The 27,140-nt window shown below is 47.0% G+C and overlaps 2 protein-coding genes and 1 non-coding gene across 7 annotated transcripts in view; 1 reads left to right on the top strand and 2 right to left on the bottom strand.

The window, feature by feature from the left end:
• Nucleotides 1-13,095, top strand: part of TEX28 (testis expressed 28) — a 37,503-nt gene extending 24,408 nt beyond the window's left edge. For all 3 annotated transcript variants that reach the window (XM_053291212.1, XM_053291213.1, XM_053291214.1), the window contains exons 3-6: nt 7,512-7,621; nt 8,745-9,421; nt 11,601-11,736; nt 12,680-13,095. In XM_053291212.1, the coding sequence (XP_053147187.1) occupies nt 7,517-7,621; nt 8,745-9,421; nt 11,601-11,736; nt 12,680-12,994 (1,233 nt within the window). In that variant the 5' untranslated portion in view covers nt 7,512-7,516 and the 3' untranslated portion in view covers nt 12,995-13,095. The remainder of the gene's footprint in view (nt 1-7,511; nt 7,622-8,744; nt 9,422-11,600; nt 11,737-12,679) is intronic.
• LOC128348329 (U1 spliceosomal RNA) lies at nt 2,440-2,595 on the bottom strand. Its single transcript, XR_008318082.1, has one exon. It is a non-coding gene; the product is annotated as a U1 spliceosomal RNA (small nuclear RNA).
• Nucleotides 13,096-13,882: 787 nt separating the features above from the next.
• On the bottom strand, nt 13,883-25,723 carry LOC128346643 (red-sensitive opsin). Of its 3 annotated transcripts, none has more exons than XM_053300141.1 (7): nt 25,674-25,719; nt 21,310-21,455; nt 19,102-19,398; nt 17,836-18,004; nt 16,976-17,141; nt 15,258-15,497; nt 13,883-15,044 (listed from the first exon to the last, which is right to left on the bottom strand). In XM_053300141.1, the coding sequence occupies exons 3-7, from the start codon at nt 19,331-19,333 to the stop codon at nt 14,928-14,930; spliced, it is 924 nt and encodes a 307-aa protein (XP_053156116.1). In that variant the 5' UTR covers nt 19,334-19,398; nt 21,310-21,455; nt 25,674-25,719; the 3' UTR covers nt 13,883-14,927. The 3 variants fall into 3 exon arrangements, with proteins under 3 accessions (XP_053156116.1, XP_053156115.1, XP_053156114.1); XM_053300140.1 differs by lacking the exon at nt 25,674-25,719 and adding an exon at nt 21,582-21,624; XM_053300139.1 differs by lacking the exon at nt 21,310-21,455 and having other exon boundaries at nt 25,674-25,723.
• Between the last annotated feature and the right edge of the window lie 1,417 nt (nt 25,724-27,140).

Raw genomic sequence — 27,140 nt, forward strand, 5'->3', positions numbered from 1 at the left:
ATTATCTATATATTTAATTCTCTTGGGACATGCGTGCCCAGGATTTGGCGACGGAACTCTCGTGACAAGCTGCGAGAGTTCCGAAGTGAGGACTGAGGAGGAGAGGGGGAAGAAAGTGCTGACAGTGGCCTCCGGCCAGCCGGCGGGTGAAGGAGGGGGGAGAGAAAGGCGACGGCGGGCAGCGAGCGGGGGAAGAGAAATGCGGCAACAGGAAGCAGGCAGGGGGAGAGAAAGGTGGCGGCGGGCAGCGGGCGGGGAGAGAAAGGAGGTGGCGGGTGGCGGGCAGGGGAGAGAAAGGCAGTGGTGGGCAGCGAGCGGGGGAGAGAAAGGTGGTGGCGGGCAGCAGGTGAGAAAGGAGGTGGTGGGCAGTGGGCAAGGGGAGAGAAAGGCAGCGACGGGTAGTGGGTGGGGGAGAGAAAGGCGGCAGCGGGCAGCGGGTGGGGGGAAAGACAGCGGTGGGCAGCGGGCAGGGGGAGAGAAAGGCGTCAGGCAGTGGGTGGGGGAGAGAAATGTGGTGGCGGGCAGGGGAGAGAAAGGCAGTGGCGGGCAAGGGGAGAGAAAGGCAGCGGCGGGCGGGCGGGACGAAAAACAACGGTGGCGGCTCTGTGTGGGGGGAGGAACGGAAGAGGAGGAGGGCTGGAGAGTGCGGGCCGGAGGGAAGGGGAAGAGAGAAGAGACCGGAGGCAGGAGGAAAAGGGAGGGGGAAACAGCCGGCGCTCTGTGTGGGGTTGGCTAGTTATTATTATTACATTTCTATCCCGCTCTTCCTCCAAGGAGCCCAGAGCAGTGTACTACATACTTAAGTTTCTTTTTTCACAACAACACTGTGAAGTAGGCTAGGCCGAGAGAGAAGGGACTGGCCCAGAGTCACCCAGCTAGTATCATGGCTGAATGGGGATTTGAACTCAGGTTTCCCTGGACCTAGTCCAGCACTCTAACCACTACACCACACTGGCTCTCGCAGCAGACCACTTTCTGCCCCAAATCTGCCCCAAGGACACTCCAACATTGACAATTCCTAAGAAAGCTGCCCTTAGGCCAATTCCATGGGAGTCTGGGTGGTGGCAGGCACCCCTTGGGGCACTTCCACCCAACCCAATGTTCTGCCCCAGCAGACCCCTTTCTGCCCCAAAGACACTCCACACTACACAGCATGGTGTAGTGGCTAGAGTGCTGGACTAGGACTGGGGAGACCCGAGTTCAAATCCCCATTCAGCCATGATACTAGCTGGGTGACTCTGGGCCAGTCACTTCTCTCTTGGCCTAGCCTACTTCACAGGGTTGTTGTGACGAGAAACTTAATTATGTAGTACACCGCTCTGGGCTCCTTGGAGGAAGAGCGGGATATAAAATGTTAAAAAAAAAATCCTAAGAAAGCAGCCAATTCCATGGGAGTCTGGGTGATGGCAGGCACCCCTTGGGGCACTTCCACCCAAGCCACTGTTCTGCCCCAGCAGACCCCTTTCTGCCCCAAATCTGCCCCAAAGACACTCCAACTTCCACAATTCCTAAGAAAGCAGCCCTTAGGCCAATTCAATGGGAGTCTGGGTGGTGGCAGGAAATTGAGTGGAACACCCAAACTGACATTTCATATTAAATATTATATTTGTAGGGCTTCCCCTTTGAGTCCATTGGCCTCGAACATCTGGTAGCCCCACTTGTAAGTGTAGAAACTGAATACCTGCTTGGAATTAAGCTCATCAGAGCTCAGAAATTAAAATATTACTGTGTGCACTCTGAGCTGGTCCAATTGTAAAAGAAGAGCTATTTCCCAGTGTGTTAATAATAACCCAGCAGCAAGTGTATACTTTTTGCTTTAACCAAGGATAATAGCTTGTGCCCCCATATACCTTGAAAGAGACTTGAAGAGCGGTGTCCTTGCTGGCATTTTGTTAATTTGTTTTGTTTTCTGCACGGGCTTAGATATTTTAAATGCAAACAGGACAGGGCATGTGGAATCTTAATCATTACACACAAAATAATAAAGAGGGAGAAAACTGGGGGTGGGGGAAGCAGGAGGAAAGGAAGCCTTGCAATCTCAGCAGCCAAGACAGAGTTGACAATGGATTGGCTGCTCTCAACTCAACTTAATCATTTCATTCTCAGTACACAATTGCATCACAATACAGTGCATTTCTCTTAACTAAATCGCCCAAGGGAATGTCATTGTCTTCATTTGTCCCTTTTTGCATATCTTATCTTCTGCTATGCTAATCCTTCTGACAAACACTCAGTCAGTTGCTGCTGGAGAGACAAAAAGGACAATCTGCAATGCAATTGCAATGCTGAAATGGAGCTCTGAAGCATTTTCCGAAGTAAACAAAATTCGGATCAGAGAGGAGGTCATTTTGGTTTGTAAACGAAAATTATCGGAGGTCTAATTCTGGTTTCGATTTGTAGACAAATAATCCAAAATTGCCATTTGGGGGCACAAATTGATTTGTGCCCAAATCGAAATGCACAAGCCTACTACACACACTAGTTTCCCACATTTGGGAAGATCGCAGGGGTCAGCACACTCGCAGTGCAATGGATGAGCCTCACCCTGGGAAAACCTCCTTTATGATCAAGGTGTCTCCCCTGCCCAGTAAGTGTGTAGCTGCTGGAGATTATGACTGTCCGAATTGACCATCATTTAAACTGACAGGTGACCTGATGTACAGCGTATATGCAGGTTTTGCTATTGAGATCCTGCAGGGCAGAGATGTCAGACTGAGGCATCCAGTATTGGAAGTTATTTAGTGAGAATGGGGACTGGGATGGAAGATCCTGATGAAGGACCAGAGTTCCCTCTCTGCCCCCAGATCCTGGCTGCTCACTAACTCACACAGGAGCATAAGCTGGGAAGTCTTGGGTTAAAATCTCTCAACCCCAAAATCACTTGAGGGTCTTAGGCAAGCCACTCTTCTGTCAAAAGGAAACAGACAGCTGCCGTATAGTGATCTCAACATTATTATACATTATCTCAGAATTAATTTTTAAAATTAAAATTACTTTTTAAAGTTAATACTTTAATAATTTTACTTTGTAAAGTAAAACTGAACAAAGAGGCATGGTAATTCTCTTTACGTAGAAGAGGGAGAGCAACTGGGCCTTTCCAACCCCAGCACAGCATCCCTCCAGTGGCTGTTGCTGGTGCCTATCTTATGTTTCTTTTTTAGATTGTGAGCCCTTTGGGGACAGGGAGCCATTTTGTTTAATTAATGCTGTCTTTGGTAGAATACAGGAGGGGTTTACCATTGTCTTCTCCTGTGCAGTATGAGATGATGCCTTTCAACATCTTCCTATATCCCTGCTGCCAGATATAGGTGTTTCCCATTTCCTGATGAAGTTGCTAAGGAGAAATAGATCTGGGTGTCATCAGCATATTGATAGCATCCCAGACCAAACTACCGATCTCTCCCAGCGGTTTCATGTAAATGTTAAAAAGCACTGGAGACAGTATGGAGCCTTGTGGAACCCCACACTTTAGCTATCACTTTTCAGAGCAACAGTCTCTAAGATACACCATCTGGAATCTGCCAGAGAGGTAGGAATGGAACCACTGTAAAACAGTGCCACCCAATTCCACCTCCTTCAAGCGACACAGCAGGATACCATGGTACCAAAAACCATTTTGATACAATGGTATCGAAAGGTGCTGAGAGAGCCAAAAGGATCAGCAGTCAGAATCACACACTCCCTCTGTCGATCACCAATTGAAGATCATCCATCAGGCCTTTTAGTATTTTAAATACAAGATTACACATGTATTTAAAAAGCAACTGAATACCTAGATTTACAATACTATATACACTACCTATAAGTCAATCGTAATATGTTAGATTTACTGTAATTTTATTTAAAATTGTGCCTAAAATTGTAAATGGTTGTACGTTATCTTGATTTTTCTCATTCCAATATGAAATAAAATACTTTGTTTATAAATGAAATTATTCTCAGGTTGATGGCCCTCTCTCCATCTAGCATAGTTTATCAACTTTATGATACAAACTATGTCCCATACCTTATTTAATTGTTTCACAGTTCACACTGGGGGTTAGGGGTTTTCCCATTTTTAGTAAGTACTAACTTGGCAGCACTAAGTAGATGTGCTATTAATTCCTGTTTCTCTTTTAAAATGAATGATCTGTCAGATCATCAAAACAAATGATCTGATAGAAAATCATACTCAAGGGTTTTGCGGGCAAGCAATATCCAATCATTTCTTGAATGCAATTATATACTTGCATCCAAAATGATTTTATGTTGGGACATGTCCAAAATATATGAATCATATCAGCACATTCGCTCAGAATTATTAATGTATATGAAGCATTTTGAGTGCAAAAAACAATGCTGTGTAAATGATAAGCATATTTATTCCCCTGCGAACTAAGCAAAGAGGCACGTTTTAAAAGTAATGATTCTCTTTATTTAGCAGGGGGAGAGCAACTGGCCCTATCCATCCCCAGCACAGCATCCCTCCAGTGGCTGTTGCTGGTGTCTATCTTATGTTTCTTTTTTAGATTGTGAGTCCCTTGAACACAGGGAGCCATTTTATCTATTTATTTGTATCTATGTAAACCACTTCGGGAACTTTTGTTGAAAAGCAGTATATAAATATTTGTCATATTCGTCGTAGCTGCCATGTTTGATTCCTGCCTAGTTAACAACCATGTTGGATCTCTTGCTCTCTTTACAGACCACATGATCCTCCAGGAACTATAAATCTCCCTTTACTTTGGTGACTTCCCAGAGCTGACAACTCCACCTCACAATCTTGTCTTTCTTCCCTTTAGTTGCTGAATGAAATGTCCTTTGACCAGCAGGAAAAGTCATTATATCCAGAAGGATTAAGGCTACATTTCTTTTACTCACCTCACCTCACCCCCCACATTTTCCCACTTATTACTGCTGCACATGAATGCATACCTTACATCCAGGACATAGCTAGGGAAGAGGGGGCCCGTGTTTACCCCTCTCTCCGGCGGCCCCTCAGAGTGAGGGAGATAATGAAGAAAATAGTGAGGGATGGAGCTGGGGGACCTTCAGGAGCTGGCGGGGGGCGGGTTCTTTGAACCCATCTGCTCAATTATAGCTACATCCCTGCCTTACATTCTAGCAGAAACTGGTGTGGCCATATGGCTTAACAAGATATTACATGCAAACCTATGTATTTAACCTAGCACTGCTTTTGGTAAGGAAAATCTCTTTGGGCTCATTTTCAATGGACAAGTACATATGTATACTTAACCGTTTCTCCACCTGCCTTTGTTTTGTTTTGCAGCAACTCTTCCCTCTGCTACTTGCCCCCTGCAAGGTTCTAGATGCATGTTGCTGAGACTAAAACTGTCTGGAAAACTGGAAATAAGCATAGGGGAAGTGCAACAGGAAAACAGCAAGTGGAGAAAGGATTAAGCAAGGGCCAAGCCAGCCGAACGGTGGCCTGTATTCGGCCCACCCAGTGGCCCCACCAGTGACACCCCATGCAAGTGATGTCACACGTACAGGGGCATGGCTCGGGCTCCAGAGTCCCAAGTGAGCTCTCCCCATGGAGAAGAAGGGAAATAAATGTTGTCGAGCAGCAAGTGCTGCCTGGAAATTTGAGAGGGGGGCCTGGGGCAGGCCTTTGGGCAATCAGGCCACACCCCCTTTGCATGTGACATGCGTAACGGAGGCACCAGTGGCCCTTTTCATTCTTTGAACCCATTTGCTCAATGATGGCTCCGCCCCTGGGATTAAGCATCTGCTCCCCATGCCACTTGTCTCCTGAAAATTTACCTCTTCTGAAGCTGCTTTTTCTTATAAAAAGCCGCTGTAAGGGTTTAAATGCATATGTATGCATATAATACAAACCTGATACCTCAGTGGGGAGGGTTTGTGGGGGGGAAGGCAGGATTGCACCTATCTTCCCCGCCAAAAATCCTTGTATTTCATTCAGCCACGCCACTCATGCAACCACATAAGCCACAGTTCCAGGAGTGGTGTGGCCATTTGGAGTCTGGGGAAACGAAGCTGGCCTCCAGAAATCCCACAATGCATTAACAAATTCACTCACTGCTGGGCACTCTAGTCACCCAACTCTATGGCTGCTCAGGTTGCAGGCAGCCTGAGCAGCCACACAACTGGGGATTGGGGTAGAACAGTGCATGCACGCCCTTTTACCTCAGTAAAAGCCCAGGTAGACAACTTGGGCTACCTGGCGGGGCAACACTGGGATCGGGCCTGATCCTGGCGCTCCACATGAGCAGCCCTACCCAGGTAGGGCTGTTCGTGTGCATGCCCTCAGGGTCTAGTTAAGCCATTAGTAGATTATCTATGTCTAGAGACTGATGGGGGCATGTGACTCTGGTTGGTTCTTCTGAACCTTTCAGCAGTTTTTGACACTATTGGCAAAAAAAGGTCTAGAATGAGTGATGTCAAATTATGACAACTTAATTTGACAGCAAACCATTCTAAGGGTTGAGGTATTGACCCTCCACCCATCACTCATACCTCTTAATAGTCCTCCAGGAGGTTTTTCACACATGGCTGTATGCCTCAGGGTATCTGAAGAGTGAATCTGCTTCTCAGAAGATTTGAGGCATTTTAATTCAAGGGTTTAGATGGACCATTCACATAGCCATCAGCACCTCCTTCGCATAGCCATCAGCACCCCCATCAACACATTAGGAAAAAGCAGAAGGCTGGGAGTTTTTTTTCAAAAGCTGCTAGAAATAGAGGATTTTGTTTTACCCCAGACATAACTCAGGCTTAGCCAATATTCACAGCCTCCATTCAGGGAGAATCAAAGTCCTGTCTGTCCTGGTCCCTGATAGCCCGCAGAGAGGTTGGATTAAATCCAGTGAATATGTGGACAGGCACACTCCAATCAGGACTGGATTCGGGGGTGGGGGGAGCCCTATCTGTAAAACCTGCAGAAGAAACAGTTGCTGGCCAGGGTTAAATAATGCCTCTCTTGTTCTGAGGAAGCCCTAGCATGAGGCAAGGTGAGGTAACTGCTTTGGGGAGATAGATACTGAGCACCATTAAGGAGGCAGACAGATCTGAACCTGACCATTCACTGGAAAGTTCTCTGATACAAGCCCCATTGAAATGAATGGGAACTGTGTGGAAGCACAATAGAGTTCCCATTCATTTCAGTGGGGCTTTCATGGGAAAACCTCCTGTTAATTAGTGGGAAGAGGAAGCCACATTATTCTAGGGGTTGCATTTATTCATATTTCAAAGCTGTGGCCAGCCACAAACCTTTTTATTCCAGTTACATATTTGCAATTAAATTATGATGTTATGATGAAAGGTAGTGTTTTTATTATACGTTTACAATAGGTTTATGACATTTTGAATGCGTGAGAGTTACTCGGATTCTTCAGGGGGACAGTGGGATAAATATCTAATATCAATAATTGTATAAAGAAGATGTATTAGAAGTAGGAGAGAAGGGGAAAGTCAAGTAATTGGAAGTGAGCAACTGCTTCATGCCACATGTTCAGAGAAAACTGCACTTCAAGAATGCTGTCTCCTTGCAGCACCCATGGTGGACCTCCTCAACTCATCCAAGGGAGAACCCTCTCCACAAGAAGAAGCCTCTTCAAGCCAGCAACATGATTCTCAGACAGAAATTTCTCGCCGTGGTTCAGTGAGTAACCAAAGAAGCAGTCCTTGATTTTACCCTGGGCATGTGGCCCTCTTGGTGAGGTCCTACTGGCCCCTTGCCCAGGTTCTAAGCAGTAACTGCCAGCCATATGTGATTGTTAGTTCAAGGAGCAGCACCTGGCATGTGCTTTAGGGGAGAAAACTTTGTGTGGTGTCCTGATGACAAGGAACTGTATTTGCAAAGGAACTCTCCCCCAGTGCCCAGATCAGGAGAAGGGAATATCACTGTTTCGTGTCTCATGAACTAGAGTCTGATGAGACCAAAGGACTCTACCCCCTAGAGAACTGCCCACAGATTCACTGACTGAGTTTGGGTCCCTTCTGGGCCCTTTCAAGGGATTTTTGCCCATATCCTCATCCCACAGAGGCAGCAGAGCACATACAGACACACTCTCCATGTTGTTCTCTTCCTTTCCAAGAGAGCAGTGGAGGAGACAAGCAGGGAGTCCTCCAGGATGCTGGTCAACAGAAAGGCAGCTAAAGATCCATCCTCTACCCCCTGCAAAGAAGTTAGATGCTCTGATTTGGAACTCTGCAGCAATTCATGCGTAGCTAGAGTTGATACCACTAAGATTCAGTGCCTAATCCTTTGGTGGGGCAAGGCAGACATTGGCGGTGGAAGCTGGTGGATGAGGCTCAAGACTATAATTCCATTACGGGCTGTGATATTAGCTCTGCTTAACTTGGATTAAGAATCAGCAAGTGTTGATGGTGAACATCCTGAGTGACAGAGCTGTCATGGGTCAGGCTGGAAGGAGAGTTCACCAGGGCAATTGTCTCTTACACAGCACCCCTCTCCTACTGATCCCTAAGCAACTACAGCTCTCTTGTTTACCCTCAGATATTTGTTACCCAGTTCATTTTTAACTACATTGTTAAATTTATCATGAGAAGGAAACACCAGCAGCCATAGGAGAACATAGCAGAGCGCATTGTGATATAGCTCAAAAAGGCAGCATTAGCCATGGTAGGGTGGATTCTGGGAAAATAAAAATGTAATTCAGTGCCTTGTGGGATAGCTAGCAGGGAGCCCAGTGTGAACCATGGCATTCTGGAACTGCTGAAATCAGCTGCCTTTTCATCTGATGTTACTCTCTGTCCCCCAGTTGCAGACGGAGATCAGTCGGAGCCGCAGCAGCTCTATTGATTCCACTCTTTCCCATGCAAGCAGCCGCAGCCAGAGGGATGCCCTGCGCCACCGGATATTCCACTTGTCTGAGTTGCTGCGAGAGGAAAAGGCCAATCGGGATGGCAATACTTCCTGCTACGTGGAGCTGGCGAGCAAGGCTGACCGGGAGAAGGCATCCTCCATCCGTCAGGCCTTTGAACGTATCAACCAGCGCTCCTCAGCTAATATTGCCCATCTGGAGCAACGCCTGCAGGAATCCTTGAACCAGCTGAAGAAGTTAGAGCAGAAGACTCTGACAGCACATGACAGCAGCATCAGTGCCACCTCTGCCCAGCAATTGTCCTTCGCCCACAGGGGCAGCTTAGCCCAGCAGACATCCCTCATACCCAGGGACCGTACTGCAGAAATTGCCACTGTTGAGGAAATCCACCTCCCTCCTCTTATAGAGAGCAAGGAAGAACACCCTGAAGCAGAAGCTGCTTCAAAGCAGTCCCTTGAAGAGATAAGCAAGCAGAAACTCCAGGAGTTGAAGGTTCAGCTGTTAAAGCTAAGAGAAGACCACAAGACCCTTGAGAATGAGTGGCACAAGCTGGAAGAGGCATGGAAAGCTGACAAAAAGCAGATGATGGAACTCCTCCAAGAGGAGAAGAGGAGGTGGGCACCTGCATTCTTGAGAACAGTGGGCCCTGGTATCTCATCTCCCTGAAACCCCACCTTCATGTTTGGTGCTTCCTCGTATCATGTCTCTCTCTCCCCGCTGCCCTCACATTCAGAGCCAGTGCCCCAAGACATTCTGCCATCAAAGCCATTACACAATGTTGTGCTACTGGACATGGGGACTCTGAGCTGGTTCTTACAATCAGTTTGCTCCAGAAGACAGGGGGAAGAGGAGCATACTCCTGATTGTGGTATGGATGGCCGAAAAGCTTGCTGGAGGATTGGCTAGTAATCATGTGCAATCACGGTTGTGGGCATGGGCAGCGCACATCCTCCTCCCTAGATCAAATCTATTACTGATGTAGGCTGCTCACACTCACAAACTACGATTGAGCCTCACACACAATTACTTCCTGGTCCTCTGACCAACTTTTTGGCTGCCCACATGATCGCGTATCAAGAGTGCATATGTCTCCTCCTCCCAACTTTCAATGCAAGCAGATCGTGAGAACCAGCCTTCCATCCCGAACTCCCTTAACTCTATTCATCCAGAGAGGCAGAAACACAGAAGCAAGCTCCATTTCCCTTCATTCCTAATTTCATACCATGAAATAGTCTATAGGTTGCCTGTTCCTCCTATTTCCTCTGTGCTTTTTGTGTTATGTTTACATATACTGCATGGAAACCGAGATACTGCTGTTCTTCAAATGAGAAAAGGGAAGAATGCCATGCAGGATTTTTAAAAAAAAATCTTATCTATCCAACTATCTACCTAATTTGTAGACCACCCCAAACCTTCTCTCTCGGCAGTTTAAAACAACATAAAACAAATTAAGACAAAAATGAAAGCTTTAACACAATTTAAAACCACAGTCTGAAACTTCTGAAAGACCATCACAGGAGAACCGATCCATCCAAAAAATCCTGAAAGACCACTGCTTCTCTCACAAACACAAAATAATCTAATATAGATTTAACTAAGAGTTTATTCAGAAACAACTCCATTTTCTCCTTCTCCTTCCCCTCCCTGTTCCTTTCTGACTCCACCCCGCACACTCTCTATAAGATCCCCATTGGGACAAACTTCTAAACAACAAAACATAATAGATACTGGATAGAATACAACCACCACCACCACAGGGAGGACAGATCCATCCTCCACACAGAGAGACACACTGAGGATGAACACAAATCTAAGATTTTGAGAGTGGTGGGGACACTACAGAATAATTCACTGCAGTCAGTCCAAACATACCAAAAAGAGCTCAACATTCCAGAGTTGAGCTCTGGGGGGAAAACAACTCTGTAGGTTCGATGCCAAAACTGTCATGAGGTCATCAAGAAATCTTCCATCCCCACAAATTCCCAGAACCTCAGAGCAGTTATGTACTATTAAAAGTTTAATTTTTGTAATGAATAAGGCAGTTAATGAAGAGATGATCATTCGGGAAACACTGATAAAAATAAAAAAGTGGGCAGCCCAACTGACAAGAAGACTGATAGCTAGCCAGCATTTTTGTTGGAATGCACATTTGCCATTGCAGTTGCAAAGCCAGGAGAAAGCATGGCTTGCACCATCACTAAAGAATTATCTTTGTACTCTGTTTTAATATGCTCTATTTTCACCTGCAGATAATTCCAGTACAGCAGTGAGCCAAACTTAGTTAGGGGTACTACTTTAAAACAAACTTAGCATAACAGATAATCCAATGCAGCTAGGATCACATCCACCCCAGTGCCTCATCTTTGAGGTCAAAGTACCCTGGTAACACATCCTCCCAGTGTCAGGTCCTCATGGCACCTATAGGTGTTACTTCTTTCCCCCCTTACATTCACTGTCTTCAGGGTGTCCCCCATGATGCTTGGCAAGCTTGGTGTTCACATCCTATCCATTCCTGTGCCATCCCAAGTTCAGATGCCTCTGGGTACCTGTGGCTCTCTTTCTTCCCCTTGCCTGGGAAGAGCCTACTCATCCACTTCTTGTCACTGGGAGTGTCAAATGAGGGAGCAGCGCCAGCTCAGCCATAATCCACTTATCAGCAGTGCGGTTAAGCTCAGGCTGTAACAAGATCAACCAGATGGCTTTTGAAGGGTGAAGGGAAGGCAGAAGTGTGAGACACAGGAGCAGACTTCAGAACCTCACTCAGTCCACTTTGACTATGCCACCCTTCTCCAGGCACTATCATCTGGAGGTGCAGGTGAATGATGTGATTCAGATCAATCTCAGTGAGATCACCAACCTCAAACATGACTTGGCCTGCACAGAGGAGAAGATGGTCTACCAGTCTTACGAGAGGTCCCGAGACATCTGGGTAAGGGTCCCTCATATCTAAAAGCCCATATCACTCAGCCATTGTGCATGATACCATTCTGAGAAGGAGAGAATAAATTGGTAGAATTGGTTCTGTGTTGCTGGGCATTTCATAGTGGATAGAGGTGAAACCAAGGAGGGATATGAAATATCTCATTATGGCATAGGTCACAGCACTCAGCCTTTGATGTGGCAGGGCATTCTGGGGTAATGCTGCAAGGGCTATAATGTCTGCCTCAAAGGAGGATGTGGGAAAGCTCAGAGGAGGCTAATCATTGTATGCCTTAGAGTGATCTGCCATGGGTGGGACATTGTCATTAATAGGGCTGGTTCACAAGATTAAAATAATGTCAGGTAAATGTTATAGCCTAGATCTGCACTGTGAGCACACCCCTAATTGCCAGCCAATTTTTAGTGATGGCAGCTTGGCACTGCACAAACCCAACATTTGCCTGGTATTATAAGTCTTAGATATAAAGTACAGCAGTTGATTTGAGTAAATGTTGGGTTGGTGCAGTGCCAACCCTATACTGCCAATAACATCCAGGTTCACACGACTGGAAATTGGGAGCACAAGCATGCCACAGAAATCTAGGTTTTAATATGTATTCGACATTGCTTTAATTGTGTGAACTGGCATAGTTTTGCAATCTGCTGGCCAGGGGGTGGTGAGTGGATTCAAAGCTGTAGAAATGGATCAGCAAATGCTTTGTTTTATATGCCAATGAGCTCGGCATAGACATGCATTTCTTCTGCATGTGTTCATGCACTGTTAGCACATGATGGAAGTACCAAAGAAATAGGCTATAGAGTGATATTTTTAAGTGCCTAGTGAAAAAATGGGGTTGTAGAAATCCATTGAGGGTTAGCTGAGGCAGAATCAAATCATTGTAGGGCAGATGGTCTGGAAACTGGCCCTAACCTTCTCCTTGTCCCTTTGGCAGGAGGTGCTGGAGTCATACCAGACCAGACTGTCCAAACTGGAATCACAGCAGCAGGCCCAGCAGCAGGAGGCAATAGAATTGCCTCAGGCCAGTGTGTATAAACTTTATGGGCAACTCATGAATCTGTTGCTGACCATTGCCACCATTGTCTTGGTGTGTATCTCCACTATTTCAACTTTTGTCCTCCCTTTCCTGCATACTCGCTGGCGTGCTGTTACCACTCTACTTTTGATCATCACAATAACCATTGTCTGGAAATACTTGCCTGTCATTACGAAGCAAAAATGGACAACATGGCTGCCCGCAAACTGGTAGCGAGAGAACAAAATGGCAACAATCTGCACTGATGCTCTCTAACATTTCCTACTGTTAATACTTATTTATGTATGTATTCAGTTATTAAAACGTCAAGAGCCCTTCCCTCTATCCTGTGTGCCTGATTCTCCCAAAGAACACTATGGCCATTCTAAGCCACATGTGATCATTCCCTGAAAGGCTGTTCCATGTGACAGTGAAGCCCAGCTCTGGCTTCTAACACCCAAGATGGATATAAAAAGATGGCAAAAAGTTTCAGAGTTGGTGAACAAAATAATTCAACCAGTTAAAAACTCTCTCTCTCTCTCTCTCTCTCTCTCACACACACACACACACCTGTTTATGCTGAATAAGCAAATTCAGTTTAAACAGGTGTGTGTGTGTGTGTGTGTGTGTGTGTGTGTGTGTGTGTGTGTGTGTGTGTGTGACACAGAGTGATTTTTTAATTGGCTGAATGGAGTGTGAAATAAAGGAAATGGAACTTCAGGCTTAAAACCTAGTACTTCAGCTAAATCCAGCTGTCTATGCAGCCAGGGAGTAATATTTTCTGGTGTCTGAGCTGGAAAATCTAAAGAGCACCCAGCCACACATCAATTCACATGCGGCACAATTCACTGCAGTAATCTTATACAGTGCGTGCACAGGAGAATTTCCCAGCAGATCGTGCCCCATGCATCAGAGGCTCTTTGATTCTGCTCTCCTTAACAGGGTCTCACAACTGCCCTCCTAAAGTAGCCACATTTACCTTCCCTCATCATTATCAGTATGCATTTGCAAACAACAAACATTAGCCCAAGTGGGCACTCCCTTTTCTCCTCCCAGTCTGCTGCCCTTGCACTGGCAGCTGCTACAAGCCAACCCCCCACCTCCACCCGCATGGATACAAGTAGACATCAGTGGGCAAAGGGCATTGTTTGGCTGCATGACATGTAAGAGAAGAACAGAGCTTTTATAGAGAAGTTAAAAACCTTTATTCTCTAGCTCACTCTCGCTGCTGCAGTTCTGCTGTACCGAGATGACTGGTGTTTTTTGTGTGTGCTTTTTTTTGGCCATTTTTCCCCATTGCATTTCTAACTAATTGTCCCGGTTAGGGGACACAATAGGCTTTGGTATCAAACACTATGTACAGAATGGTTCTGGTTGGACCATGCTGGGGAGAAGCACAAAGCCCCTGGGGTGTCCAAGGTGGCTCGCGTCGACTCTCTGTGGTTCTGCCCTGTGTCAGAATGACGGCTGCTCCCAAGAAAGAGCTAGAATTAAATACAATCAACCTTGCTGAGGCACAGACACCTCGAGGGACAAACTTTATTAATCTGGCCCCCCCGTTTGATGCACTCCCTAGTGAAAGCTTCATTGGAGGGGCAGAGCAATAGAGAATCAGAATTGGCCCTGTGTGGCCAAAATGTAGGTGCTCTCCCTATAAGGACATCTCCACTAGTCCATCCCTCCCTCCACAGGATGGGGTGCTTTGGGGACAGGGTGGGCTCCGGGACAGTTTCAGCACTGGGAGGGCCTCAGATAGACTTGCTTTACAAAAGCTATATGCTTCCCACAGAGAGCCCCCTTTGCTCTGCCCCATCCTGGGAGACAAAGGGACATGTGAGAGACTAGATAAGGATGGCAGCTGAGGGGAAGGAGTGTCCAAGCAACACCTGATGTCCCAGGAAAGTGGAATATTTGAGCATGGAATTCTGCATTTTTCACCTTCCAAAAAACAAATCAAAAACATCTCCCTCCCCAAGCACAGGAGAAATAGCAGGGGCCAAGCCTGGGGCACAGTCTAAAAGTCCAAAGGAGAGGGTCTGTGGAGATGGCCGGCCAGTATTTCATATGCCCAAAGGGAACCCATATGGTGCAGGAGGAAAGGGAGGTTCTCACTCAGGCTCTCCTGGGAGGCAGAGTCCTGTTTTGGGGTCCATCCAGGCAGGGTCTTTTATGCCGGTGATACAGAAGAGTTAGAGACAGAGGAGACCTCCGTGCGGGAAGTGGAGGAGACTTCAGAGCCATCATCCACCTTCTTGCCAAAGAGCTGCATTATGCAGTTACGGAACTGTCAGTAAGAGAGAAAGAGGAGATTAATCAGAACTGACCAAGCTCTGAACTCCTCGGTGATGTATCTCCCCACAACACAACCCACAAGGCCAGTCATTCTCTATCTGCTCTTTTGTTCCATATACCTAACCCTTAACACCATTTTTCCCCCAGGACCTTCAATGTACAGTAATCTGTAACTCTCCCTCCATTTGAGGTCAGAGCAAATTACCTGTCTGTTCATGAAGACGTAGATAATTGGGTTGTAGATGGTGGCGCTCTTTGCAAAGTAGGCAGGAAGGGCAGCTGCAAGTGGGTGGAAGGCATAGCCAGGGTTGGCAGCGGCAAAACAGGCAAAGATTGTATAGGGTCCCCAGCAGAAGCAATAGGCAATGATCATGACCACCACCATTCTTGACACCTCCCTCTCAGCCTTCTGTGTGGACTCGGATTCTTTCTGCTGGGCAGCGACCTGTGCAAGGGGGAGAAGAGAAGTGGGTTTAAAGAGGACATGGAGATTATTCCCACACTTGTAACAGAGAGGAGAGGTCTTTAGTCTGCCTGAGTTGCAGAGGTCTGGTCACACACCCGAACTAGGTAGAACTGGATCCCACAGGAGGCAATGTCCAAGAAAATTTCACCTGAGGTTTCTGCTCACATGCAACATAATTCAAATTTACCAGCAATAGACCAGAAGGGAAAGAAATTCCATAGAGATTAGGAATCCCCATTGGAATCTTGGTGGGACTCACCAAAGAATTAAACAGAGTCAAGAGGTCTGCTACAAAAATGGGAAATCCTACTACATTATTGGGTTCATATTAGGCATTAATCTATTGGCCAGTTCTCATAATTGCAGCAATGTCTGTCAAACACTGGAATTTGCAGCAATGTCTGTTAAACATTGGTGCATGTGCTTTTGCAGAGCGTGTCACATGAACTCAGGATTTTTCAGCATCCCTGAGTGATGCCACAAAAACTCGACCTTGTACCAACATTGAAAACCCGAGTTCACATCTTAGTTTAATCTCAGTTTTTTGCAGCTCCATCTGGGGATCAGTAAGAAATCCTGAGTTCACACAGCATGCTCTGCAAGAGCGGCACTAAGATGTTCAGATTTTGTTTAACAGACATTGACCCCAACAGTGAGAACCATCCCTATAAAAAGAAGGATCTGATGTGAGTTCCAATGCTCATTCTCATGATCAGCAACATAAAGGTAGAAGGCAGCAAACCCAGCTTTTGCTACTGGTAGGAATTCATGGGAAGCCCTCCAACTCGGCCCACACAGTTAAGAGTAGTCTGACTTTTTAACCTTGATTTAACTGTGGTAGGACCAACCAAAAAAAAAAAAAAGCAACTATCCTTCCTCATTGTGTGTTCAATTCACTGTTTAAAACTGGTTCCAGCTGCTGGCGGCCATGTTTATCATAGAGTTCTGTGGCTAGAGGGCTAGTCAAAGGAAAGCTGCTGCTGCTGCCTTTCTACTGGGAGTGCAATGCATTATGGGATACCTGGAGGATGCAGTTCTCTTTTTCTCTTCAAGGACAAAGAGGACTTGCTGCAATTGTCTGGGTGGTGAGTGATCAGAGCCAAACAGAGACTCTGATCATCTGTGGGAATCAGGGTAGGGATTCTTTCCTCCTGCAAGACACCCCCTGATGGTCATGCAAAAGACCTTCCAGTGTGACAATAGGTTTCCAGTGAAGGTGGGATGTCGGGTACTATGAGGATCTGATAAAGAGTCTCTGGTGGGGTGAAAGGTCCCAGTTATTAACTTCAGAGGTTTAGTAGCTCCAGTTTGGGAGATATTAAGTTTCAGAAAGAAGCAAAGATCCAGTAAAAAGGAAAGGATGAAGGGTAAAGGCTCCTACATGAAGGTTGTGGGAGAAGAGGAATGAATGCATGAGGATACCAACTGAGAGGTAGAGTCACAGTGTGAGTTCTCACCGCACGGATAGCCAGCCACACTTGCAAGTAGCAGAGGATGATGACAGCCAGTGGGATGAAGCAGCAAGTGATCATGAGCACAATCATGTAAGACTGGACACCAGGATCGTCGCTGCCGCTGAATACATCTGGGCCACATGATGTCTTTAGACCATGGGGCCAGTACCTAGAGGACAGGAAGGGCATTTTCATACATGAGGCTTAGGTAACCTCTGAGCCTCTTCTAGCACTACTTATGTCGTGATCTGTGATTCAGCTAATCTGATCTGTGTTCAAATTGAAGAGGAGAGCAGTGGGGAGGCATTCATGATGCAGATTAATTATGGGGAGGGGAAAGCAGAAGGGAGGCAGTCATGATGCAAATACATTACGGCCAATGTATGTTTAATATTCATATCACAGTGATTGACACCAGAACTGTTTTAAGGCTTGTGTTTGAAGCCTAATGCCCAAAGCCTCAGTGTCTGAGCCAAATACTCTCATGTTGGTTTCCTGTTCAACGATCTGAGCCCTATTAAAATAATCTCCTTCCGTTGGATACGAAAGCTACATCTAATGTCTCATGGACAGTAAAACAGACAGCTGGTCCATAGGCCCCTTTTCTCATTGAGAGGAGCTCCAAAAGCTCACACCATTGACTCATTCTTCCCTCTCTAATCATCCTCAGTGGGCACTGCATACCCTGAACAAGGATCCTGTATTACACTGTGAGATTTGTCCTATACTAGACAACACGAAGTAGAAATGAGTCCTTCCTTAGCCCCCACCCTCCAATCTGTCCTTGATTCATATCCCTGTGCCAGCATTACCTTTTGCTTTCTCCATTGTTGCTGCCTGCTCCAGTCCCTCCTCACACTCACCTACTCCAGCCAAAGATGGGTGGTGCTGTCCAGACACAAGACCACACCCAGGAGAAGACAATGCCAGCCATGGCCAGTTTGGCATCAAACTTGACGTTTCCAAAGGGCTTGCAGACGACCACCCAGCGCTCCCAGGAGATGATGGCCAAAGACCAGAGGGCTGTGATGCCTGTAGTGGGAGGAGGAGGAGAAGAAGGTACAGCTGTTACTAGGGGACATGGATCTATAAGAGTGGCCCACCCTGGGACTTCTGGAAGAGGGTCCATCTCTTTCCCAACAAATTTCCCATCACCTTGTTTGAGCTGACTGTCCCAGCTGCTGAAACAGAAGTGCAAAATTGTAGATGTGGGTGCTGTAGATGAGACAGAGGCTCTTGGGAAACATTAGGTTAGTTCACTCAACCTGAAAGAGGGTTGGAGGGGTGCCCAGCCAGGGGAGCGCCTCTGATCAGCAGTTGTGTGAACTCCAAGATCAAGGCAGAAGGAAGGGAGAGTGATTGTGTGGGCGGCGGGAGTTGGGTAGGATAACTTTTCCTCTACCTTTGGTAAATTGCTGGAGAGAGAATCTGGGTAGGATGCACCTGTCCTACCCAGCTCCTGCTTCCCACACAATCACTCTTCTGTTCTCCTATCTTGATTTTGGAGTTAACATGACTGCCAAATGGGAACACGCCCAGCTTTCCTACCCTGGCTGGGCACTCCTCCAACCCTTTTTGGGGTCATGTGAACCTGGAAATGCATAAAGCATGAGGAAGGCAGCGAGCCAAGGACAAGGAGAGGGCTGGTGTTACCTCATTCCCCAGGAAATCCTAATTATTATTATTATTAATAATAATAATAATAATAATAATAATTCAATTTCTATACCGCCCTTCCAAAAATGGCTCAGGGCGGTTTACATAGAGAAATAATAAATAAATAAGATGGATCCCTGTCCCCAAAGGGCTCACAATCTAAAAGAAACATAAGATACACACCAGCAACAGTCACTGGAAGTACTGTGCTGGGGGTGGAGAGGGCCAGTTACTCTCCCCTGGCTAAATAAAGAGAATCACCATGGTAAAAGGTGCCTCTTTGCCAAGTTAGCAGGGGAGATAAGCATGGTGGTGGGAGTGTGATTATCTAAAGGACAACAGGACTGGGGAATATGATTACATGGGGGGGCAGAAAAATTGATTAATCAGGAGCAATAACATTTGTAAAAGATTTAAAGGGAAGCAAGATGAACCAAGAAACATGAGAAATAAGTAATCCAGTAGCCTCTTACCACAAGCAGACACGGTGTATCCCTCTAATACACACATGGGATGACCAAGGATAAAATAGCCAGAGATCTGATTGATGACACTGATTGTGCTGGCAATAACTGTCTCGCCCAGGTCAGCAATTGCCAAGTTCACCAGAATCCAGTTGAGTGGATGCCGCAGCTTTTTGAATTTGGCAGTGGCCACCAACACCAAGCCATTGGTGAAGATCGAGGCAATGACCACAAAAACCATCCAGAGAGAAGTGATGTTGTAGACCCAGCGTGGTGCAATATGATAATTTGGACCTTCAAAAGGGCCTGACAGAGGAAGGAAAGAGTTAGTAGAGGGATCCCAGCCAGCCTCACAGCAATTCTAATGGGCAAATATATCAAGAACCTACCCTGCCAACACAAGAGAAGTCATCCCTCAATCCTTTCTCAAGGTTCTCACCCTTGCAGATCATTCAGGAGCCTTCACCCACCAGGAAAATGGATGAATTTACATCTCTCTTCATCTTGCACATTAAGCCTACCTGGACTGGCTGAGAACATTCTCCCTGTCTATTCCCCAAGAATTTCCAGAACCCTTTTTGCAGACCCCTCTGGCAAATCCCTTTTCTGAAGCCATCTTTCCCCTAGAACCTCATGGCCGGAGTTGAAATCAACCGGAGTAAGGCTCTCCCACCTCCCCCATGCTACCAACATTCATCCTGTCCCTTGGAAACTCCAGTGTCCAATTCTAGACTATGGGCTGCTCCTCAATGCCCCTCTTGGGCTCACCCCGGGTATTGTTGCTGTTGGTGTACGTAAACACGCTTCCTCTAGTGGTGTCATCATCGTCGCTGCGTCGGCGGGCAGCATATACACCCACATTCCAGGCTTCTGTCATGGCCCCTGCTGCCTTTTCTCCACCTTCCACCTGCTCTTGCCTTTTGCTTTCTGGGACCACTCCTTCAGTCTCTCTCTCTCTCTCTCTTTCCCTTTGGATTCTCTCTGTCTCTCCTCTTTTCTTTTCCTCTATCTACCGCTCAGTCTCTCCCATCCACTCGTCTGTGCCAGGGTCTAGGGTGCTACCCATTTATATAACCACCCCCCCATGTGGATTAAGCCCTGGCTTGGAGAACAAGATCCCCAAAGCCCTTAAACGTTTTATCCCTTAATTGGGCTGCGATTTGGCCTCCTCCCTGCCTCGTTTCACTCCCCCCCCCTGTTTGCCATGGCATGAACAGCTCACGGGTATCCTGCGTCACCATGAGTGTATTTGCTGGACACTTCAGGTGAGGGATGAGCATGGAGGAGTGATTAGAGAGGCAAAAGAGCTCAGCTAATCCCTCTCAGAATGGCCCTTCCTTGCAATTTCCTAATGGCCCATTTTTCTATCTAGGCCAAAGGACCTTTTGGCCCAGTTTTGTTACAGCCGGAGATGGCTGTTTTTAAACCACACACAGCCAGAACTCCTGCCCACAATGGACTCTCAGCTCATGGTGACACAAAGCGATTCACCTGAAACAAGCCTGTTCAATGACAAGGTCAATAATCAAAACCCAAAAGCCTTCCTCATATGCAGAATCAGAGGCACACTTATTAGATGCACTTGACTCGCTGGGTTCCATGGCATGGTTCCCAGTGCCTCTTCACAAGATACTAAACAGTCATCATGCAGAGCAGGAGATCCTAGGACACCCCTGGAAATCTTATGCTCACTGCAGAGCTTCGCTGAAAATAGGCCCCAAACTGTTGCATAGTCCCAGAAGCAGCTTCAAGATTTGAGGGGCCCTTGGGTCGAGGAGGCAGGGCACACAAACTAACCACACATCCACGAGTCCTCGGCCAGATGATTTGTATAAGCAGACCAAGCCACATACCTTTTCCTTCCTTCCTTTTTTAAATTTAATCTTCCAGCTCTTGGAGGTGTAACTGAATGGCAACTTGATCATTGCCAGTGCTGCATTTCAGCTACTCAGAGGTAACCACCCCTGCTAACTGGGCAAAGACGCATCTTTTGAAGTGTTGGCTTCCTTAGGGCAACTGGTCCATTTCAGCCCCAGCACAAGAGCCCTCCCAGTGTAGGGGTCTCAAACTGTGCTCTCCAGCTGTTGTTGGACTACAAATCCCATCATCCTCCAGTCACAGTGGACAATAGCCAGGGATGTTAGAAGTTGTAAGGCGACATCTGCAGGAGGGCCGCACTTTGAGACCCCTGCTCGAGTGGCTGTTGCTGGTGTTTACCTTGGGTTTCTTTTTAGTCTGTACGGCCCTTTGGAGACAGGGGATTTTCTTCTTTTTTTGTGTGAAGCGCTTCGAGACCTTTTCCCTTGAAAAGTGGAATACAGGGTGTCCCTTGTTATTCACGGGGGTTCTGTTCCCAACAGTTTCTGCAGATAACAAAACCACGGATAACAAGATCTTGAGGCAAGGGGAATTGGGGGGGGGGGAGTTTAGGTTCCTGGAGGTGGAAAAAGGCAAGAAAAGGCAAAACTAATAGAAATAAAGTACCATACCGTGCTCTGCAGGTCTCCAGTTGTCCAGCAATCCCCTGGCTCCCCAAAACAAAAACCAATTTGGCTGATTTTCTGCAAAAGGTTGTGGAAATTTTTTTTAAACCCACACAAAATAGTCACAAAATAGCTCCGTTTAGCAAAATGGTGGCCAGAAATGACCTTAGAGGTCATGTTCGGTCACCCTGAAACCACGGATAGATGAATTTTGAATATTTTTTGAAGTGCATATACCAAGGTTGGGTCTCCATTGCTCAGCCACAGATGAATGAAACTGCAGGTGCTGGGACTGTGGGTGATGAGGGCCAGCTGTCTAACTAGAAATGGTCAGGTCAGATGACCAAGAGGAAAATCAACACATGCCTTTTGTTGGAAGGTTTTGTCCAGCTTCTACACGCCATCTCAGTGAGTTATTTGCCCACCTCAGAGCCTAAGCATCTCCCTACCCTGACAGGATTGCCAACCCTCCAGGGCTGGCCTGGAGTTTCCAGAAATCAACACCAATCTCCAAGTGACTATTGGAAACCACCCTGCAGATTTTAATGGCTGGATATTGTGAAAAATATTGGAATATGCTGGGGTGGGGATGGGAAGGCAGGGTGAAACAGTCAGTCAGAATAGTCTTCAGTCAGAGATGGCAACCCCACTGGAGTCGGCCCTGTATTCTCTTCCTGGCCACACCAGGGCCTCTGCTGAGGCTGGGACGTAAACCTCTCACAGCTCCAAGGGAAAAGGGGTCAGGACCTCAGGATAGCTCTGAGCAGAAAAGTAAGAGATAGAGGCACGGCAACATAGATGGATACTGCTCCAGAAGATACTTGGACAGTGTTCCTTCTAAGGTGTGCGCATGTACGTGCGCTCACACTTTTTAAAAAAATGTCCACTCCATTAATTGTCCACTCCACGCTCAGGTTGGATCAGGAAGGTCCCCTCTTTGAATGCAGGTGTGCACATACCACCTTGATACTGCCACCCGGAACAAAACTCATTCCGCAGACAGATGAAAAAAATTAGAGAGAACCCTGTACGTGGAGCAGACTCCTCGTTTCTATAGGGGCTGCCCAGGTAGAGTGGATTGGCCCTACCCCTTCCCTGGGCCAGGCTCTGTTGTGGAAAGGAGCCTTGCCCAAGTGCTAGCTCCAGTGGCTCTGGGGGTCTTCGGCTTGGACTGGCAGGTACTCAAAGGAATCCTCCAAGTCAGAGGACGAAGGCAGAGCCGTGGTGGTGCAAGTGCTGACTCTGCTTACACAGGAACAACATAGGGAGCTGCCTAGATGGCCTGACTATCGTCCATCTAGGTCAGTGTTCTCTATACTGACTGGCAGCCCGTGCCAAATTTAGGCACAAGCTAAGTAAGCTACAGCTTAGGGCCACACATTATGAGGGGCCTCTGGATTTTTTTTTTTAAAGACTATATTTCAAGCTTTATATAATCTGCTTTCATTTAAACATATTTCTAATGCAAATAGGCCTTTTGCAAGACAACTGTTTTTGCTAGATTATTCATGTTTCTTTGCATCTTTGCCAAGGAAAAATAAAGCTGTATTATTTCGATTTCCACTGTCCTTTTTAAAAAGATATATGACATATAGTAACACTATGGGGCCTTTAAAGCTTGACACAGCCTAGGACCTCAACAGGTCATAATCCGGCCCTGCTGGCAGTGGCTCTCCAAGGTTTCAGGCAGGAGTCTTTCCCAGCCCTGCTTGAAGATGTTAGGGATTGAACCTGGGACCTTCTGCAGGCAAAGCAGATGCACTACCACTGCGCTAAATCCCCACCGCCCTGGCTCATCTGGTGTGGGGGTCCTGGAAGCATGACGTCGCCCAGGGTCTGGGTCATCCAACCCTGCCTCATTCCTTGAGCGGTCTGCCTTATCCTGGATCTGGGGTCATGTCATCAACACCTACCTGCCTACATGATGAAACTACCACCCGATCATAAACATGGTGCTATACAGTGAATAAGTTGTGCCTTGGCACCATCACAGTGCACATAGCCTGACTGCAAAGACACCCCACCAGAAGGGAAGTTTGCCAGCATCCCCTGCCTCACGCAGCACCTTTGCAAAAGGATTTGCGGGACTCGGTGGGTGGATCCCACTGCAAGCCTTACCAAGCCCTGAAAGGGCACGGTGTGAGGAGGGAAGACTGCCAGCAACCATGAGACGCCTTTCCAAATGTTTACCAAGAGGGGCTGCCTCCTGCCTGGTGGTTGCACAGGCAGCCCCTGCCTTTCCTCTTCCTCACCACATCCTCCCACCCACGATGCGTGTTCAAAAAGCTGAAGGTGGGGAAGTGGGAGCAGCAGGGAGTGATTAAGCACACTTCCTTCTGCTCCAGCTCCCCTGCCTTCAGCCTTCTGAACAGACACAGAGTAGAGGGAGAATGCAGCACAGAGCAGGAGAGAAGGGCTGGTGGTGGCTGGAGCACCACAAGAAAGGCATACCTGGGAGCAGCAGTGGCGGGCCAGGCAGGGCTGAAGCAGCAATGGAATCCCCTGCTTCTGCCAAGGTGCTACCTGAGGCCTTGGATAATAACTACATAGGAATACAGGCAGCTGCCATATACTGTGACAAATCATTAGTCCATCTAGCTCAGTGTTATCTATACAGTCTGGCAGGGGCTTCTCCAAGGTTGCAGGCAGGCATCTCTCTCAGCCCTATCTTGGAGATGCCAGGGAGGGAACTTGGAACTTAGATGCTCTTCCCAGAGTGGCTCCATCCGCTGAGGGGAATCTCTTCCAGTGCTCACACTTCTAGTCTCCCATTCATATGCAACCAGGGTGGACCCTGCTTAGCTAAGGGGACAAGCCATGTTTGCTACCACAAGACCAGCTCTCTTTCACTTGTGTGTCGAGTGCTACTATGCCTTCACCACAATATGTATATTGAACCTAACTTCTTGTCAGCCCCCAGTGACACAACTCAAATCATTCAGATTTGAAATGGACAACTGGCTCTTGGTCTAGGCAACGCAAATTAAACAAACAAGCAATTCACAGGAACCAGCGTGGTGTAGTGGTTAGAGTGCTGGACTAGGACCGGGGAGAGCCGAGTTCAAATCCCCATTCAGCCATGAAACTAGCTGGGTGACTCTGGGCCAGTCACTCTCTCTCAGCCTAACCTACTTTACAGGGTTGTTGTTGTGAGGAGAAACCTAAGTATGTAGTACACTGCTCTGGGCTCCTTGGAGGAAGAGCGGGATATAAAATGTAAAAATAAATAAATAATAAATAAATAAATAAAAACAATTCTTGTAATTTGCTATATTTCCATTTCTGTCCACTGAGACAGGTTTGCATCATCACAGTGATACTTGTTGGATGGCATCCCTAATTGCTCGGGGCCCTAAGCGGTCGCCTACTTCACCTATCTCTAAATCTGTCCCTGCATGACACCTGCTCCAGCAATTAGTCATAGAACGCTAACACCCCCTATGCTCAGTAAGAGTTTGGGTTCTGTCAGAGAGCTCCTACTGGGATCTAATAAGCCAATACAGTCTACGTTCTTCCAGATTCTTCCTGTAACCCTCCAGATTTGACTACGTCTCCCCACCCTTGTAAGTAATGCAGTGCCTGCGGCTGCCCCTGCCATCACCTTGTCCCATGGTTCTTATTTCTGCTTGTAACAGCCATAGCCCCAGAACTGCCCCACAGTGTGGGCACTAGGGCTAGGCGGGCATAGCCCCAGAGCTCCCCCCCAGGTGGTCACTAGGGCTAGAGGGGAAGAGGAGAGCCCACTCACCAAGGCAGGGACTTCTCCCACCCACCATGCTTTCCTCCATACTGGGGGGGGGGAGCCCACTGAAATGGAGGAAAGCAGGGAGGGAGGCAGAAAAGCAAGGGCAAAAAGAATAAATCAGAAAATAGATAGAAAGCTGAAAACATGGGCCAAAGGGGAGAAGGTAAAAGTGGGGGGCGGGGAGCAGAAGTCAAGGGCCAGAAGGCAAAAGTCAAAAAGCAGAGAGCAGAAAAAGAGAGGTGGGGGAAAGAAGAAAGAAGGGCAGAAAAGAGAAATCAAGGGGGAGAAAGCCAGGATTTGCAACCCCCCCCACCAAACAAAACAAATAAGCTACCAAAGAAACTAAAACTTACAATCAGCCAGCAAATCCTCCAACACAGAGAGCATCTTCCAGCCCCGCCTCCTTGCCTGTTGCTTCCTTCTTTGGTCTTATTGCTGGAATAGCCTGCCAATCAAGTTATTCTAGCCAGTCTGATTCCTAGGGGGCGCTGGCCTGGCATTGACCACTCCAGGAACTAAAGAAATGGGTTAAAAACCACTTCCTGGTGGCTTCAGGGGCTATATTTTCTACCTGTTTTTTAGTTTCTGCAGTGGTCTATGCCAGGTCAGCAGCCCCCAGGAATCAGACTGGCTGGAACAGCTTGATTAGAAGGAGGCTTTACACACATGGCTTTTACTTCAAATCTCCTCTGGAATGGAGTGTGCCAGTCCACATATTAGCTGCATTTACCCCAAAGTCCCTGCAGGCTAGCAGGGACCAGTACAGACAGGACTCTGTTTCCCCTCGAATCATGGCTGCACATTCTGGCTTAGCCCAAAGTATGTCCGGCTTTTAAAAATTCTCTATTTCCAGCAGCTTTTTAAAAGAGAGAAAGGGAGGGAGAAATTCCTGAGTTAAGCACTTATAGCTTTACATATGCAGAATGGAGACTACAGCTTCGATGTAACCTGAGCCCTTTGTGTCTGAGCTGATTCCATCGGCTGTATTTTTCTTCATGACAGAGAGAAAGCAATGATTTCTACTTTAAACTTCCCTGCCTCTGGGGTGGGTGAGGGGAACATGAGGTGATGAAGGCAGTCACTCACAAAGGCAGGGTTATTATTTTATTCATTTTATTTCTAAAAATGGCTCAGGGTGGTTTACACAGAGAAATAATACATAAATAAGATGGCTCCCTGTCCCCAAAGGGCTCACAATCCAAAAAGAAACATAAGACACACACCAGCAACAGTCACTGGAAGTACTGTGCTGGGGGTGGATAGGGCCAGTTACTCTCTCCCTGCTAAATAAAGAGAATCACCATGTTAAAAAGGTGCCTCTTTGCCAAGTTATCAGGGTCAGGGTTTGAATTAAGCATTCTGTTGGCAACTTGTCATGCCAGTCTTGCAGCCTTCCGTAACCAGCTGTAAAACTAGCAATAACAACAAAAGCTCTCTCAACTCCTCTCTGGGATGGGATGGGTTGGATTAAAAAACCAGAGCAAGTGGTAGGAATGCACAAAGGGAAAAGATATGCTTGACTGAGGAGAAGAGCTGACCCTATGTGAACAACTGTCCATTAAGTTAGTTCCCCCAAATTAAACACCTGCGAATCTACTGTGAAGAAGATTCGCTCTTCAGATACCTCTGTGGCATGAAGCCATGTATGAATAACTCCCTGGAGACTGATGCTGATTCCTAGAGAATCCACGTCTGGAGGGTTGGCAGTCCTCTCTGAACTGTGTCTGGAAACTCACCAGTAGCCAATGAGGATTTGTCAGCACAAGTGTAATGTGCTCTTTGTGGCGTAGGTCCAGTTTAAATGTGTAACCAGGAATGCT

The sequence above is a fragment of the Hemicordylus capensis genome, chromosome 2, assembly GCF_027244095.1.
Source record: "Hemicordylus capensis ecotype Gifberg chromosome 2, rHemCap1.1.pri, whole genome shotgun sequence".
NCBI lineage: Eukaryota > Metazoa > Chordata > Lepidosauria > Squamata > Cordylidae > Hemicordylus > Hemicordylus capensis.